Raw genomic sequence first — 18,048 nt, 5'->3', positions numbered from 1 at the left:
AGGAGATGAGGGACAAAGCAATGTGGAGCAAAAGTCGCTTGAGGGTGGGAGGCCAGGCCTGTGGACGATTGGTACCGAGGGAAGGCACGTGGGTCGTGAGTGTGGACCTCAAAGCCCACTCCCTCCTCAGCATGGTGGTCTTGGGGGAGAACTTTGAGGGTAGCGGGAGGAGAGTGGGTTTTCAGCCGTTTGTTGAGGGAGAACCCGCTGCAGAGCGCGCAGCTTCCTATGGTGCGTTTAGGAAGCTGGCCTCGTATTGTATCGGGTGCGTGTGGAGGAGCTCTGCTGAGGGGATGGGAGCGCGCCGGGAAGTGCGAGCCCACACATCCACGTGGCTGGTTCTGGACAGGCCTCGTCGGGTGTGGTCCTGTTCCAGTTGTCACTGACCATGAAGGCAGGTGGTGTGGCTTCGTGCTCTTGTGATGCACAGCCTTAGAGTTGGCACTGGCCTCTGGAGCTGACTGGCGTTCGCACACACACGTCTTAGATAGCCCGTGACACTGAGTGCAGGCAGAGTGACAGCCAGCTTGCGGTGTCCGTTTCTGAAGTGTAAGTGGCTTTTCCTGGGTCTGCGATTCTGTCCGTTGTTGCTTTCTCCTGTCACTCCAGTAGGTGAGTGAGTGTAAGATTTCCACTCTGTGTAGAACTTTGCTCAGTAAACAAGAATGGAAAGGGCAGCCTCTGTGTTGTGGCACACACATTTTTCTTCATTAGACTCAAGAATTGTTCCACGTTTTGTGTACTGAGTTGTGCTGGTAGTAACTGGGGCTTTGGGACCTGCCATTGCACACAATCTCACTGAAACAAGCTGGGTTTATGACTTGGGGGTGGGGCTGGGTGCGCGCCAGGCACCCAGTTCCTTGATCCCGAAGAAGCGCTTTGCTGGCTTCTCACGGTGCTCGTACTTTGAGCTGCTTCCTCAAAGGCGCTCCTGAGGCTGAGGGATCCCGCCCTCCGCCCCACTGCACTCTTCAGCTCGGCCCCTGTGCACTTCAGCCCCTCTTGCTGCGCGTTTTACTGTTTGCACTTGAGAAGACTGCTCAGCTCTTCACAGACACCAGCAGAAGTCTTCGTTGCTGGTGATTCAGCTGTGACCACTGGGAGGGTGTGGGCGACTTTGTGGGCACAGTGAAGGGCCAGGGGCCAGGCTGAGCTCTGACTCTATGAGACAGCAGCGCAGACCCAGGCGAGCAGCTTCTGGCCATGTGTGTCCATCACACAGCATCCCCAGAGCTTGTTCTATCATTTGGGAGCCCCGTGGTGACAGTACACCTCCACGCACGCACAGCTTTGCTGTTTGCTGAGTGCTCTGACGCACCTTGTCGAGCGTGGGTTCTGGCTTTTCACATGAGGGTCTAGATGCTTGGGAGATTGCAGCTGCCCGAGGTCACACAGCAAGTACACCGCCGGAATTGTCCTTGGGAGTGTCAGGCTAGGGACTGTTTCTCCTGCTGACAGAACTCTGTCTTACAATGTGGAGTCTTTTTATAGGTCACCTTCCCATCTCCCTATCCCTCATCTAAAAATAGAATGGGTGGAAGTATAATGCTGTGCAGAACACTGCCATTTGCATTTAAGTCATATTAAATCTTATTCATACCCAGTGTAAAGAAAACTCGCTTCCAAATCTGGGAATAGTCATTTTCAGGTATTTTCCGAATCTGATTAGAGTGAAATGCAAAATATCCCTCTGTTCCAGCTATTCTTAACTCTGGTGACATGGTTGAATCACGTGAGAAGCTTTAAGATAAAAACAAAGCGAGGTCCCCATCCAATCAAGTTGGACCGTGGACTATGGGCAAATCAATGGCTTAGGCCCAGGGCTGCCATATGCCAGCTAGAGGGGGCGCTCTCCCCATCAGTGTGCTGTTGGGCTGAGGAGCCAGGGGCAGCAGGAGTGTGAACGACCTAGAACAAAGAAGACTCAGCACAAAAATGCTCAGACGCTGCTATGTATTAGAGGCTAAGAGATGCGGATTCCACAGGTTACATCTTTTACTCTATCCCATTTTTCTGCTTTTAAGATCGGATTCTGAGTACTGTGACCCGTGATCTGTCAGATGGAATCTGAATTTGCTTTTCCCCTCATTTTAGGGACGGGCGTGTCCTGGGTGTGCTGGAGGTGTCCCGCTCCATTGGGGATGGGCAGTACAAGCGCTGTGGGGTCACTTCTGTGCCAGATATCAGACGCTGCCAGCTGACCCCCAACGACAGGTAAAACCTCCCAGAGGCACAGGTGTGCACGCACATGGTTTTGTTTCTCTTCTGATTTCTTCCAGTTTGTGTAGTGAACCTGGGGTGGGCAGCCATGTCTCGGGCACTGTGCTAGGCCCTAGAGGTGCAGGGGTAAATAAAATACCGTTTCTGCTCTTGTGGGGTCCACAGTCTGCCAGGGGGAGCACCTGTGAATGGGCGGTTCCAGTCTAGTGTGTCTTAAGAGTGTGGGGTGCTCTGGGAGACTTTGGCTGTGGGGGGAGAGAGGCATCCTTGCTGGAGAAAAGAGAAGGGCTTTTTGGCAGAGCGGACACAAGGGACAGGATGAAGATGTGGCCAGGCAGATGCCATAATAGGGAGTCAGGAAAGTGATGGCAGGGTACCTGGGGACAGATTGTAAAGGCCCTGGATTCTTTGCTGAGGAGCTTGAATTTTAGCTCATAATTGGTGGAGAATCCTGGGGGGTTTTTAAGCAGAGTCAAGTTAGGTTGAGAAAGAGACCCCTTGTTTAATTGTCCAGCCCCTAATTCTGAGCTGCTTGAAGGTGAGGCACCATGCCTAGTGCCAGAAGCCCTCAGCAAGTCAGTGTTAGAGGCTGGAGTAGGACGGAGCCCAGCGGCCAGTGAGGAACTGATGCTCTGGCCCTCGCTGCGGGTGGGGATGGGGGAGGTGAACTAAGGCAGCAGTGGAAGGAGACCAGGGAGGCCAGTGCTGCGAGGGAGGAGCCTTACCCCGGCCCCCCGCCTGCTGAGTGAGCGTCTTGGGACACGGTTCCACCAGCTCCTCTGGTTTTCTAGATGATGCCTCAGGGGAGTCTCGTCTGTCCCCACATTAGACCAGGCCCCCTGTTGTACGTACTGCTCGAGCTCCCTCTGCTTTGGATCATGGTTGTGTGTTTGTATGGCCAGTTGCTTAGGGTCTGTCACGTCAGTGGAAGGGGCCGGCACCTGCTTGGACCTGTGCCCTGGTAGATACGTGTTGAATGAATGCCCAGTCAAAAGAGGAAAACCAGGACCTGGGTATTCAAATGAGGAGAAAAGGGTGTTAGATCTGTGGGGAAGCTGTCCTGGGAGAACCAGAACTGTCTCGTCTCATCCATCATTGTTCAGAAAGACTTTCCTTGGGAAGTCTAGAGGGGGCTTTGAAAGGGAGGTAGTCCTGTTCTCAGATGGTGAAAGTGGAAGGTGGTTCTCCCTTCACGTGGGGAGTGAGTGCTTGAGAACATTCCTTAAGTCCACAAACTGTCAGTTTTATTGGGTTGGCCAAAAAGTGCCTTTGTTTTTTTAAGTAAAAATAAAAGACACATTTTTCATTTTCACCAAGAACTTTATTGAAGAACGTATTCACCCTTTTGTTCCACTACCTTCTGCCATTTTTCAGCCAACTTCACAATCCCATCTTCCCCAAACTTTTTATCTTTTTGAGCAAAGAACTGTTCCAGGGGCCTTTTACAGTCCTCCAGGGAATCGACATTGTTTTCCATTGAGAGAATTTTGTAAAGACTGAAATAAATGGAAATCCGAAGGTGAAATGTCTGGTGAATACGGTGGATGAATCAAACTTCCCAGCCAAGGTGTAACAGTTTGTGCCTGGTCATCAAAGAAACATGCAGTTTTGCGTTATCCTGCTAGAAGATTATGCGTTTTCTCTTGATTAATTCTGGACACTTTTCGTCGAGTGCTGCTTTCAGTTGGTGTAATTGGGAGCAGTACTTGTTGGAATTAATCGTTTGGTTTTCCAGAAGGAGCTCATAATAGAGGACTCCCTTCCAATCCCACCATATACACAACATCACCTTCTTTGGATGAAGACCGGCCTTTGGTGTGGTTGGTGGTGGTTCATTTAGCTTGCCCCACGATCTCTTCCATTCCACATTATTGTCACTTTTCATTGCCCATCATGATTTGTTTTAAAAACGGAACATTTTCATTACATTTCAGTAGAGAATCACATGCGGAAATGTGGTCAAGAAAGTTTTTTTCGCTTAACTTACGTGGAACCGAAACATCAAAGCGATGAACATAACCAAGCTGGTGCAGGTGATTTTCAGCGCTTGATTTGGATATTTCGAGTGTGTCGGCTGTCACCAGCGTGGTATAACGGTGATTGTTCTCAATTAATGTCTCGATTTGATCACTGTCTACTTCAACTGGTCTGCCTGACCATGGAGCGGCGTCCAGTGAGAAATCTCCAGCACAAAACTTCACAGACCACTTTTGACACATTCGATCAGTCACAGCACCTTCTCCATACACTGCACAAATCTTTTTTTGCATTTCAGTTGCGTTTTTACCTTTCTTGAAATAATCATAATATGCCGAAAATGTTGCTTTTTTCTCCCATCTTCAATATTAAAACGGCTACACAAAAATTCACCAATTTTGATAAGTCTTTTTTTTTTTTTTTGCGGTACGCGGGCCTCTCACTGTTGTGGCCTCTCCCGTTGCGGAGCACAGGCTCCGGATGCGCAGGCTTAGCGGCCATGGCTCACGGGCCCAGCCGCTCCGCGGCATGTGGGATATTCCCGGACCGGGGCACGAACCCGTGTCCCCTGCATCGGCAGGCGGACTCTCAACCACTGCGCCACCAGGGAAGCCCAATAAGTCTTTTTTTTAAATGTACACTGATATGACAGCTGTCACATACAATCTAACAAAATTGTTTCGAATGAAGTTAAAGACAACTGAGTGCTACTAGAGCCATCTTACAGAAAAAAAGTGAACGAACCTTTTGGCCCATGCAGTATGTTTGGGAAATGGCTCGAGGCGTGTGGTGATAGAAATTTAGCATGTATTTATCATAACACCTGATGGATTTTATTCGGTGATTTTCCTAGAGTTTGTCTAAGAAGTGGGTTTAGGTTAATCCATAATTTTTGGTGGACAGAGAGTAGTCCCAATTTTGATGTATAATATTTCACCTACAAATATTTTTAAGTAGTTTTAACCTTTGTTTCATAGAAGTTAAATTGGTTTTAAAAAATGTTTAGCCTTTGAGTAGTTGGACAAATATTTTTACCTCCACTGCCAGGCCATTTAATAAAGTTTGCTGCTAAAACCCATTTATATTTTTTCTCTGTGTTGTAGGTTTATTTTGCTGGCCTGTGATGGCCTCTTCAAGGTCTTTAACCCAGAAGAAGCCGTGAACTTCATCTTGTCCTGCCTTGAGGTAAGAAGTCTCACAAGGGAGAGGGTGCCAGTCGTCCCAGCTGCACTTGGGCTTTAGAGGAGAAGTCCCGAAGCCCCCTTCCTCCCCCATGTTCCCTGTAGTTGGGAGTGGGAACTCCAGCCCGGGGACTCACCGGTCAGTTTGTCCTGCCCGCCCTGATGGGGACTGGGGAGCAGTTCTTCCTTGTGGCAGTGGTGTCTCAGGAGAGTGATGGGATGCAGGGTCCCCACTCACCAGTGCCCCTTTCCTGCCCGGTAGGATGAGAAGATCCAGAGCCGAGAAGGGAAGCCCGCCGTGGACGCCCGCTACGAAGCCGCCTGCAACAGACTGGCCAACAAGGCGGTGCAGCGGGGCTCGGCGGACAACGTCACCGTGATGGTGGTGCGGATAGGGCACTGAGGTGCTGCGGGCCGGGGCGCGGCGTGGTGTTGACTTCCAATGTTCATTTTGTGTGTTGTGCACATTATGTGTTTCGTGTACTCCTGTGGGATTCCCATGGTTGTAAATAAAGGTTTTTTTTTTTTTTTTCTAGACTTTGGAGTTATCTTATTACATTTTGAGCAACTCTTGACCTTTCAGAGGTTGTGTTTGCTTTCGAACATGCTTTGGGTCTGTCCTCGTTAAAACCATTATAGGCATCTTGGGTTGGCCAGTGGTAACGGCCCATCCTTAGTAAGCTGCTCGTTGTGCAGTGCTCTGTGGTTTACGCGCACCTTTCCTGTGCTGTTTCACCCTCCTGATAACTGCCTGGGGAAGTGGCATTTTACAATGAGGAAATCGAGGTAATGACTGCATTGGACAGGCCACGACTAGAGCCCAGGGCTGCTGGAGCACTCTGGCTGCTTTCAGCTTTCTATACAAAAATAAGGTTACAAAACGTTATGCGGCATGATCCCAGGCTCAGCCAGGGGAACAAGGTGAGGTGGTCACTCTGTGGAGCAGCGTGCCCCCAACGGGCCCTCCAGAAACACCACGGGATTCTGCTTATTTCCAGTTCTGTGATGACAGATGCAGTCTGGCTGAGGGACTCTAAGAAGGGCTGGGTTTACTGGGTCTCCCGTCTGGGTCCCCTGGGTGCAAAATGCGTACTTTTCCAGGTTTGAGCAGTCAAGCTGCTGTTCCCTGTGGCCGGGTCCAGCCTCCCGTCTTAGTCTTAGGAACGTGCATTCAGTTGGTCCCGTGCTGGGCTGGGGCTGATGGTCACGATCACACTTCTGTCAGAGATGTTACAAATGCATGATGAGCCTACTCAGAAAAACAAACTTTAAAATTCTTTTCAAGCCCTTATTTATATGTAAAGCAGGCCATTGGTATTGCTGTAATTACTTAGTAAAGCAGCTTTTAGGTCTGTGTAAATGCTGCCTCAGGATGATGTAAGATTCTGAAAATTTGCTTTTGAAGCTGTTTTGTCATGTTTGCTGGCCCTGCCCAGCCTGCGCACATGGCCTTATCACCTCGTCAGTTCTGTCAGTGGGACCGGCCTCCCTACGAGTACCTCGGGAGCGTTTCCAGCACACCCTTCCCCAGAGTGTTAAGAGCCAGGTTTCACTCCTGCTGAGGACTGGGACGACGCGGTGTGGCGTCGCGGAAGGAAAGCACCTCAGCGTCTCAGAATTGGGAAGTGGGACAATTTATTCAATAAACATTTTCTTACAGCAAACAAGGCACCAGTCTTTGACCATGTATCCCTAATCCCCAGACCGCTAGTGTCCTAGAGCTGGGAGAGGCTTGGTGCTGGTCTTCCCTGGACGGGCTGTCCCTGCCACCTTCTCCATGGGTCTGAGGGCCCCCATTGGCTGGAAACATCCTTCCGCCTCCCCTCCCAGAGCTCACTCCTCCGTCCTTGGTGAGCCTGGCCTAAATGACTAAGACTCTATATTTTAAGGTCTGCCCTTTGTTTCTGTAATTTTGTATAATCACATAAAATAATTCTCAAAAGTCAGTTTATATATATATGTGTGTGTGTGTATATATATATATATATATATATATATTCCACCTGACAATATTATACAATAAATACTTCAATAAATTGCTGTGTGACACACTCATATTGAGAAAATGAAAGAGATCTGTGGGTTTTTCAAGGGTAAAAGATAGCTTCTCTAAAATATCTGGATACAAAGTGAAATCCAGAAAAGGGCGGGGCCACACCATCCCTTATCAGAGAGCGTGGGCAGGCAGGACCCGGCCAGCTGGTACTTCCTGGTAGGGCGGGTACGAGTCCTACTGAGAACTGTGCCAGGGCTGCCAAAGGGCACAGACTGGTGGTTTGTGTGCATTGCGCCTGGGGTCCCCTGGCTGGGAGGGAAATGGCTGAGCCTGACTGTGGCGCTGGAAGCTTAGGGCTCCGGGGCATCAGCTGGGCCTGGCCACAGCCACCTGCTCATATCAAGGCCAGCTAGAAGGTTACGGTGAGAGGTGACTGCAGCCATTGCCCACTTCTCTCCCAGGCCTGAGAAGGGGGCAATGGCTTACCAGACCAGCTTGGCCCCCAGGACAAGTACCCCTTATGGTACCCCGTTCCTGTAGCCTGTTTTGTGTGTAGGTACAGGGGTTGGGTAACTTCCTCAGCGGGCAGCGGGGGCCCTGCACCTTGAAAGAAATTGCAGCAACTCCCAGACCCCCCCCCCCCATCACCACTGTTACCCGCATCCCATCACTGCTGCAGCAGCACAGAAGGACTTGGGACCTGGTCTTCTCAGGACACCCATCTGAGCTTGGGGCCATATTCCCACCCCCGTGGGGAAGATTCTTTCAAGAGCCCCAGAGCTGGATAGACCCAGCGAGGCTAGGCTGCGGTTGGGCACCGAGAGCCTGTCAGCTTGTGGGAAGCGTCCGCTTCATCCGTGCAGATGGGCAGGCAGGGCCTGGCCGCCCCTGACCTGCAAGGGTGTTCTAGCTCTTTCATCTGGTGGGTGGATCCCAGCAGTGAGCCAGGGCCACAAGGGGGTGGGCAAGGGGCCCTCATCCACGAGAGGGTCTGTGACGGAGGAGGAGGGTGCAGCTCCTATGTGGAAAGGCTGGGTGAGCGTGCAAGTGACCTTGCACATGTCACAAGTGAAAACAGCTCCAGACTGTCACTGTCCCCTGTCAGCCCCCATCCAGTGTCTCTCTGGTGCCTGAGGCTGCTATGCCCCGGGGCCACAAGGAGAGGCTTGGGCCCCGTGGCCCCTGCAGGCTAAAGGCAGGGCTGGGAGAGGGGCAGGTGGGGACCAGGCAGGCTGGGCGGCCTCTGCCCTCCGTCCTGGCACTCCCAGCAGGCAGCCCATGAGAACACTAAGAAAGATGGAAAAGGTGGGGCTGGGCCACAGCAACGAAGCTGAGGCTGCCGGGGCCACTGGGGCCAGGAGGGGCCCAGGTCTGCAGCTGGGGAGGGACAAAGCACGTGCTCCTGGGCACACTGAAACGTCTCCCCTTTAACTTAAGCTGGCATCCTGAAATCATTCCCAGTCTGGGACTGCCAGTTTGCGTGTCACCTCCCCAGGCTGCCTGTAGTGGCATCTCTGGGTTGAACTGCGGTTGCCAGTGTGGGCAGTTCGGCGGGCTCCCTCCTGCGTGTGGCCCCCGCCACTCCGCCACGGCCCCGAGATTGTTCGCACTCCTGCTCCGTTTGCCCGGCGAGAGGGAGAGCCTGGGGTGGCCGGTCAGACACCGAGGAGGACAGCACTGAAGTGGGAGCCACCGCGCACTGTGAGGGAGGAGCTGCTGGCATTGTCCAGGAAGACGGAGGTGTACTGCCCCGCCTGCGGGGAAGGTCAGCGTCAGCCTGGATGCCGCCGGCCTGCAGGTGCGCCCACCACACACCATGCCCGCCCCGCCCCGCCCCACCCCGCCCAAGGACAGGAGCGAGGGCCGGCAGGCAGGCCTTGCCCTCAAACCCAGCACCCCTGACGCCGGGTCTAGTGCCTCCTCCCCAGCTCCATCAGCCCCGGCACCAGTGGGCTCCCTGTAGTGCATGTGCAGGGGAGCAAGCCTCTGCTCAGGGCCAGAGCGGGGCTCGGGCGTCAAACAGTTCCCTCTGCTGCACTCGAAGCCTGAAAGCGTGCTGAACTCACGTGTGACGGTGCCCCTTCCCCCCACAGGCCTGGCCACTGACCCATCTGGTAGAGCCACGGTCGGACTGGTACTCTGCCTGGCTACTCCGAATATGGTCCAGGCATCAGCAGGGTCACATCCCCAGATGTGAGCTGGGAACTCCCAGAGATGCAGAATCTGGGCATTTGCATCTTAAGACCCCAGGCACGCTGTGTGCCATCTGAGTTCACGCAGCAGCGCCAGGGACCAGACCTCTAAACGCCTTCCAGCAACCAGAGCCGCCTGCAGCCACAGCCTGGCCTCCGATCCTGGCTTTGCTGTGCGAGCTTGGGCAAATTACTTAACGCTTCTGTGCCCTCGTTCCCTTATTTGTAACAGGGGAATAATATTTTCTACCTCAAAGTGCTGTGAGTAATGGGTAATTTATGTTACGTGCTCAGAACGGGCCTGGCCTAGTTAGTGCTATTTACATGTGAGCTTTATTCCGCACATCTGTACCTAAATTTTTCTTTCTTAGGAAATCTCATCTTTTCATCAGTTTCTCAAGCCCTTGCCCAAATCCCCACAGTTCTAGAAAGAGACTGTCAGTTGGGGTTTTGTGTAGGAAATAACTGCATCTGCTTCCCGAAGTCCCAATGGGCCAGGGGGTCGTGATGTCATCCTGGGCAAAGAGCTGACCTCTGTCACTGCCCCCCGCCCCCTTGCCCACTGAGTCCCTTCCGAAGGGCTCGTTACGGCCAGAAGCACCAGTCCTCAATATGGGGGGGCCAGGTCTGGGGAAAGGAGCCCCGGTCTCGGCCTGGCTCTGCCTGGGCTAGCGGGAGTGCTCTGTGCCGCCCTGACCCTTGCCCGGACCTGGAGGCTGAGGGCACTGCACCCAGAGCTCTGAGCACCCACCAGCACCCCTCCCTGCCCAGTCACCCCCACGGCTGTGTCCGGGTGGTGGCCCCCCCATAGCTGAGCCTGCCCCACACACCTGCAGATACAGAACGCCGTTGACCGAGATGGTGAAGAACTCGCTGCTGCTCTCCAGCCCCATGACAGCCTCCAGGGAGCTGCGGCCAAAACAGAAAGAGGGTGGGCCTGAGACCCCTGCCCCAGAACCACCAACTTCACCCACAATGTGCTCACAATCACCGCAGCGCCCGACACCAGCAAAGTGCCATGAGAACGGCTGTCTTAGCCGGGGCTTCCGGTGGAGGTGGCATCTGAACTGGGTCCCCAAGAGGAGTAAGGACAGGCTCCACAGGGCTGAAGGTGTGCCGTGAGGGCCGGGCAGCAAATCCTGGCTCTGATGGGAAGCGAGACACTGGCCGGTGCAGCTGGAGGTGCGGGGCTGGCAGCAGTGAGGCTGGGTTCAGGCCAATGGGTGCAGGGCTTTCCAAACCAGAGTGAGAAGATTTGAACTTCACCCATGCATGCCTTCTGCAACCGCTGTGGAGCACCTGCTCTCTGCCTGGGCTGCTCTGGGTGCTGGGGACACCGAAGGAGCAGCCCTGCCCTCCCGGACCAGCAAGAGACGGGAAGCTGGACAAGTTCACGGAGAAGGGCTGGGAGAGAGCCTGGGGAGGGTCCGCACAGACTGGTCAGGACAGGCCTGGGGACGCGACGCTGGCGCCTCGGGTCGCCGGAGGGGAGTCAGTCCCCTGTGGGGGGCGGGCAGAGCGGGGGCTGGGGCGGGCCGGGCCCCCACGTCCCGGGTCGGGGTTCGGGGAGCGCGCGCCGGGGCGGGAGGAACGCCTGACGGTGGCCGGGGGAAGCCCCGAGGGAGGAGGCGGGCGCCCGGGCTGCGCGCCCTGCCCGCGCCCACTCACGCGTGGTGCTGGCACCGGGACTGGATGCAGATGAGCAGGCGCAGGCGGTCCCGGGGGCGCGGCGGCGCCCGTCTCGTCTGCTCCGCCAGCGCTGCGGGGGAGGCACGGGGGCGGTCACCGGGCGGCAGGAACCAAGCGCGGCGGGGCGCCCCCCCCAGGCCCCGCCCCAGCCCCGGGCCTCACCCACGTGCAGCGTGGCGGCGAGCGCGTAGAAGCCGGCGACGGGCGCCGTGTACTGGCCGCTGGTCAGGTTCAGGCCCGGGCCGCGGCGGAAGGCGCCCTCGGCGTTGGGCTGCGGGCGCACGGACGGTCACCCCGGGCCCACCGCGCCCGCCCCGCCCCGGCCGCCCCGGCCCGGACTCACCACGTAGTAGACGCCGAGCTCGTGCAGCGCGCGCCGCTCCACCGACGCGTCCCGGCGCAGGCGGCAGTGGAAGGCGGCCTCGATGCGCGGCGCCCGCGGACCCGGGGCCAGGGGCGCAGCCAGCAGCGCCAGCACGCCCGCGCCCCCCGCCGCCGCCGCCTCCTCCTCCTCGTCCTCCTCGTCCTCCGCGGGGACGGCCGGCACCGCGGCGGGGCCGCGCGGGCGGGGCTCAGGCTCCAAGCACTCGCGTGTGCGCACCGCGCCTGGCACAGAGCGAGCGGTGGCCGCGCCGGGACCACCTCGCTCGCCCTTCCGTGTCCCGCCCGGACCCCTCCCCCAAACCCGGGCGCTGCTGAGAGCGCGGGGGGCCATTACCGGTTACCCCGGAACCGCGCGCCGGGCGCACGCAGTCGGGCCTGGCGGGTCTTCGGAAACTGCCTCCTGATCCTGCGGCTGCACCTGTTTCCTTTCACGCTTTGGCTACTGGGAAGCTCAGGGCTGATTCACCCAGGACCCTCGTTCTCCTGCTTCACCTGCCTATCCTACCGCTTCTTCCCCCTTCCCGCTGCTGTTTCTTCTCTGTTTACATTTTTGTTGTATCAGGGAATGCAATAGTTTAAGCCAGGCTGGTCATTTTTGAAAAGAAGCTGGGTATAAATAAATAATTTTGCAGCTATATTGCACATAATATGGAGGTTCTTCAGCCGCTGAAGCTGGTCTATTTAAATGAACAGTACATTAAATTGAAGGGGGAAAAAGACTCAGTAGCTCTTCACAATGACATTATCTAGTCAATAGCGTGAGCTGCGACTCAGCAGCTGGCCACAGTGCAGGGACACCGCCCTCGGTGCCGGAGCCCCGCTCAGCGCTGCTCTCTCCGCCTGCGGCCTCCAGCGGCTGCCCCATCCTCCTCCCTGTGCTGCCCCCAGACACCATCCTCCTTGCCCCGTGAGGGCGGCCTCCTGGTGCCCTCCCATGCGGCTCTGAGGCCAGCGGCAGAGATCTGTCAGGAGAAGAGGCGGGGGCACAGGTGATCAGGGGGTAGAAGGGGGCCTGTGTTACTGGGCTGAGCCTCCGATCTCCCTGGTGTCACTGCGGGGATCAGAGGAGCACTTTACAAGCTTACGGGGCCCTGAGCCCCCTCTGACAGTCCCCACGGGCTTAGATCTCTCAGCCTTTGCTAGGCTCACCGGACTCGCAAGTGGGGCGTGGATGCTGGTCCCCAGGCCCCTGCTGAACACCGAGTGGCCAAGTCCACCTTCCTCTGGAAGCCACCTCCTCACCACGCTCCTCCCACCTCCCCCGCAAGCTCCCGACCCACGGCCTTGACCCAGGCCAGCACCGGAGCAGAAGCCTCCTTGGGATACGGGTCAACAGACAAAGGTCTAGCCCACCTCAGCTCCTCCAGGATGCCCTCCCCGGCCCCGCTCACACCGGGGGTGGGGTGGGGGCCCCGCCCTACCTTTCAGCAGCAGCTGGAACTCTTTCAGCAGGACCTCAGGTGGGGTGATGGGGCCCGGGGGGCCCTGAGGGCCAGGGGGCCCTGGGGGACCTGGCAGGCCGAGCTGAAAGAGAAGCTTGACGGTGAAGACATCTGAACAGGCAGGCTGGGGACCGCGGGCACCCCCTCTGCAAGCTCTTGCCACCGAGCCTGGCAAGGGGGTGGGGTCCTGCTTTGACCCCTGGGGTGGAGGTCAGCCTCCAGGGCCTCCAGTTCCCCTGAGGAGGCAGTGAAAGCTGCAGGCACAGGGCCTCAGGGTGGTGGGGCCCCTGGGGGCAGGGCTGGGGGGGGGAAGCAGAGGGCTGCAGCCCAGCCCCGGGGCTGGATTTCCTGATGGAGGGAAAAGGGGAGGGAGGGACACGCCAGGCTGCTTTTGACTCTCAAGGTCTGTCTCAGCAGCAGTTGGCAAGTTCTCCCTGTGCCTGGCCCAGCACCGGGGCCTGGGGTCCTCAAGGAGCCCTCACTGGGCTGGGCTGGTACCCACCCAGGAGCAAGGAAGTCCCCTGCAAGGAGGAGCCTGAGGGAGCCCCCAGCTCAGCGTCGGGGGTGACGGGTCAGGCCATGGTGACAGCCCAGCAGCCCGGCTGCCTCAGGCTCAGAACCCGGCACTCGGTCACTGGGTCAGATCTGGGGCAGGGTGAGGCCCGAACTCAGCATGGGCAGCACAGCCGTGACCAGAGCGCTCACCCCAGGGGACACAGCCCTCCTTGGGGCTCAAGGCAAGAGTCAGCCATCAGGACCAGGTGCCAGGTCCCTGCCAAGCTGAATGAGAGTGGGGGCCGGCAGCTGCCAGGGCCCCCATGTCCCCCAGCCACTAGGAACCAGACCGTGTCACCCCAGCCCGCCTGTAGGCCCCTCCAGCTTGGTCCCTGACTGCCCTACCAGGCCAGCCCAGGCCTCCCGTGCCAGAGGGGAGAGAGAGCGGGGAGCCAGTGAGGCTGCCTGGCATTCCAGGGGTGCAGGGTAAACGGTTGGAACAGGCCCCAAACTCAGGGTCACTAGGCCCCAGCTTGACAGTTCTGTGCCCTCTGGCCCGAGGGTGAGGGTCTCTGCTCGTTGGAACTGCTCAGGGTGTCCAGGGGGAGCCAGTGAGGGGTGTGGGGTGGTGGTGGTGGACTGGGGGTTTGGGGAAAGGCCCATGGGTGGGGGCTCACACACACACACACCCAGGACACACCCAGGACACACACACACCCAGGACACACACACACACGCACGCACACACGCACGCACGCACGCACGCACGCAACGCTGGCTGGGGCTCCGGGGCTCACCTTCAACTTCTTGGCTTTGCCCCTGCTCCCCTTCTTGCTGTTGGCGCCCTTGTCACTCTGCCTAACGAAGAGCATCCAGGCATCTCGCGCATCCATGCCGCGCACTTGCTCCACGGGGGGCTCCTGGAACATGGCGGCCATCAGCCGGTCTGCCTCCCCTGGACGCTTTGCAGGAGGTCACTGCGCAGGACTGGCCTCCGGCACCCTCGGGCCCCGTCACTGCGCCCTCCAAGACAGCACAGCCCCGGCCCCCAGCCCCGCGGAGGATGACCCCCGGGGAACAGGCCACTCCACAGCCTGGACTTGCGGGAGAAGAGGCCCCTGGGCATGGGTGCGTGGGAATCAGAGCACACGGGAATCGGGCTCTGCTGAGCCACCAGGCCTGTCCCAGCTTCCGTCCCGGGAGCTGCAGTGAATGCACCTTCCTGGGAGTCGGAGAATCAGACCACCGGCTCCACGGGTGCTCAGGCAGGGGCCCCCGACTACCAGCAGGCCCCCCGACCAAGCCCGATGGTCCGAAGTTCCAGGGAGGCCAATTTCAGCCCTCAGGGATGATAAGCCTACAGTCCAGTGCGGTTAGGGGGACCGGGGTAGGGGGCGTCCAGCACTGAGATATGACTCCAGGCGCCTGCACGGCATGTGACACCACTCGTCTGCCTCAGGACTTCTGAGACGCGTGACCTAAGCAAGGACAGTGATGGTTCCAGAAATGTCCATTCCCCTTCACAGTGTGTTCTGACTAGTCCTGACACGGAGGAGAGTTCCAGGAGGTACCTTGCAGGGAGAGGCCCTTGGCCCTCTGGGCAGTGGGCCTCGCACAGTCTGAGCTCCAGGCAGGGCTGCCAGCTGGGACGGAAATTGGCTCCAGAGGGCTTAGATGAGGTCATGGGTGCCGACTCCGGTGACTGATGGAAGGACCCTGGGATCTTGGGGCCACCAGGCCCTTTCGTCAGAGGCAGACTCAGTGGTCTGGCAGCCCCTCCGCAAGGATCTGGGGCTTCCCATCAGGAGCCAGTGTGCTGTGATGGGGACGGGCTTCTGTGATGGAGGAGCCTGGGAAGCCTCGGCAAGGCCTCAGAGTGCCTGGGGCTTCCCCACATCTCCCTGGGTGCTGGGTCCCGCGAGGCGCCCCCCGACTGCTTCCTCTCCACGGACACCAGGACCTGTGGCCTCACTTCACGGCCTCACGCTGCCCTCAGTGGAAACACGTGGCAGGAGGATTCTACGTGGGCTGCATGGTGTGCCACGCTGGCCCTCCAGCTGGACCAGTAGCCTGTGGAAGGACTCGGACCCCAGTTTGGTTTGGGGAACTGAAACAGGTGGGACCACGTTGGTCTGGGGGTCTGGGAGATGGGCCTGCGGCAGTATGGGTGGGTATCTGGCAACTGCCCTGGCCGACTGACGTCTCCAGCCTCCAGGGGCTCTCAGAAAGGAGCCTCTGTGGACCCAAGGAAGGTCCCAGGCCAGAACCCCACCTGGAAGCACATGAAGCCCCCTCTGCTTCCTGGCCACCACAGCCCAACATCTGGCAACCCTGCCCCCCAGGGGTTGTGGTTGGCTGGCTGGGCAGGGTTTGCCTTCAGTCCATGGGAAGTGGCCGGAGGTGATGGGAACGAGGGCTTCGGGGAGGGCCCTCCCACGGGGCAGGCAGGGCTGGCCGCCACCTCCACCTGTCTTTAGTGGGGGTGTCCTTTAGTGGGGGCATCATGGTTCCCAGAGTGATGCTGAGAGCAGAGGTGCAGGCTTGAGGCCCCAGCAAGGCTCTGCCCTTTGCACTGCCCACAGGCATCTTCAGAAAAAAGAAACTCAAAGCTCCTTCCCCGACGGCCCTCACCTCCCTGTCTGAAAGGCCCCACCCACACTGAGGGCCCCTCTGAAGGCCCCAATTCCCCAGCCTCCTCCAACCTGAGCACCCTCTTGTGTAGCAAGGGAAGGAAGAAGCAGGCTGAGCTAAGTATCACCGGCCTCGGCCAGAAATCACACGTCACTGGGGGCCCGGCACCCCACCCCTTTCTCCCCTGCACCCTCCCCAACCGGCAGCAAGGCAGTTTTCGTTTTCCAGAGAGACTTCACCAAACAGATTGGGGGCGGGGGTGGGGGGCGGGGGTGGTCAGTAACTTGCTCACACTTTTACAAATACGTTCTTCCCAATTTCAGGAGAATGAAGTTATTTACACTTTACTCACTTCCCAACGCAGAAGTCACCAAAGAAAAGGCATTTCCCCCGGTCTGGTAGAACTTGGCTTCAATGCCAAAGAACTGCCCCAAAAGCCAAGGTCACGGCTGGCCTTAAGGCGCCCGTGGGGAGGTGCAGTGAGGAGGCGTCCAGACCTCCTGGGCCTCCCCCGCAAGCTAAGCGTTTTTCTGCCCACTTTACATAGGAGGACACCCAAGCCAGCCCAGGTCCCCGCTCGCGGCGCCGCGCTCCCCACCGCCCCGGAAGCAAGCGCCCTCCGCCTCCGGGGCGCCCTGGAGCTCAGGAGGTGCGGGCTCCGGGTGGGGAAGCTGAGGCCCGGAGGTCTCTGGGGCGCTGGGGCCCGGGCGAGTAGTCGGGCGGCGTCTTACCTGCGGGCTGGCGGCCGACCCCGCGGGCAGCTCGTTCCCGGGCGGCGGCTCTTCGCGGGCGCGGCTCCCCGAGGGCGCGCCGGGCTCCGGGGAGCCGAGGCCCGCGGCGGCGGCCAGCAGGCCCGCGTACGCGAGCATCAGGGCTCCGGCAGGGCAGCAGGCGGGGGCCATGAGGGCGGCGGGTCCCTCTCTCCTCCGAGCGCTACGTCTGGGACTCGCCCTCTGGCTCCGCGCCTTATAACGCGCTTGAATCCCCCGCGTCGCCCGGAGAGCGCGCATCACCGCCGGCGCCCTCTCCCGGCTCCCGCGCGCGCTGCAGCCGTGGGGGCGGGGGGCCGGTGCGGGGAGGGAAGGAGGCGCTGCGGGGCGGGGCACGCGTTAGGAAAGGGGGTGCGGGGGTCGAGGAAGGCAGTACAGGGGAGGCAGGGGGCTCGGGGAGCGCTGGCTGGCGGTGGTCTGAGCGCCCCCTCCTGTCGAGCTCCTTTCCGCCCCAGCTCGGGACTACTGGTCCCTCCTGCGCTCTGTCCCGCGCTTCTGCTTGGCGGGGAGCCCGGACACCCCTTCTACCGACCCGGGGCATCCCTCTCTCCTCCCTATCCCGCGCGTCTTCTGCGGGGACCTCGAGGCGCCTCCTCCCCATTCTCCCGGCCGCGCCCTGCATGTTAGATTGAGCACATCGGAGGGCAAAGACCATCAGGGTCCCTCCTTGGAGCCCCTTTCCCAGGCGGCGGCCCCTTCCTTCCGACGCAGCTTTCTCCCCAAGGCTGGGGCGCCCTGAGGTCAGAGATGGGCTCTTCCTCCCCAGCAGGGCGCACCTGCAGGGGCCTCCGGGGGCGGGGGAGCAAATCTACAGCCGGGGACAGGCGCCCTGCACTGAAGTGGGCGCCCTGAGGCCTGGACTGGGAGGATTGAGCCCAATCTCGACCTGGGGGCCGGGGCGGGGGGGCCGATCCGACCCGGGACCACATTATCCGCAGCCCACCAGGATCAGCGCAGGGCACGCCGCGGGCACAGGTGGACCAGGCCCTGCAGGCCTGGGGTCCAGGCTCCTCCCGGGAAAGAGCAGCCCCTTCACTCTTCCCTGGGCTGTTTGTTCTATCACCTGCGCGT

At 58.8% G+C, this 18,048-nt stretch overlaps 2 protein-coding genes across 4 annotated transcripts in view; one reads left to right on the top strand and one right to left on the bottom strand.

Moving 5' to 3' along the window:
- The window catches only part of ILKAP (ILK associated serine/threonine phosphatase), a 29,455-nt gene extending 23,336 nt beyond the window's left edge, over positions 1–6,119 (top strand). For all 3 annotated transcript variants that reach the window (XM_082840886.1, XM_082840885.1, XM_082840887.1), the window contains 3 exons: positions 2,095–2,214; positions 5,301–5,382; positions 5,641–6,119. In XM_082840886.1, the coding sequence (XP_082697012.1) occupies positions 2,095–2,214; positions 5,301–5,382; positions 5,641–5,781 (343 nt within the window). In that variant the 3' untranslated portion in view covers positions 5,782–6,119. The remainder of the gene's footprint in view (positions 1–2,094; positions 2,215–5,300; positions 5,383–5,640) is intronic.
- Positions 6,120–9,029: 2,910 nt separating this feature from the next.
- ERFE (erythroferrone) lies at positions 9,030–17,109 on the bottom strand (the record flags this gene model as incomplete). The annotated part of the gene is made up of 8 exons (XM_082840722.1): positions 9,030–9,128; positions 10,397–10,475; positions 11,235–11,325; positions 11,418–11,526; positions 11,599–11,861; positions 13,061–13,163; positions 14,374–14,496; positions 16,939–17,109. 8 exons carry the CDS (start codon positions 17,107–17,109, stop codon positions 9,030–9,032), a joined length of 1,038 nt encoding a protein of 345 aa, XP_082696848.1.
- Positions 17,110–18,048: the final 939 nt, after the last annotated feature.

Source organism: Leucopleurus acutus, assembly GCF_964270905.1.
Source record: "Leucopleurus acutus genome assembly, chromosome: 6".
NCBI classification, from domain to species: domain Eukaryota; kingdom Metazoa; phylum Chordata; class Mammalia; order Artiodactyla; family Delphinidae; genus Leucopleurus; species Leucopleurus acutus.
Note: the sequence above shows the minus strand (reverse complement) of the source record. Positions and strands in the feature narration are given on the sequence as shown.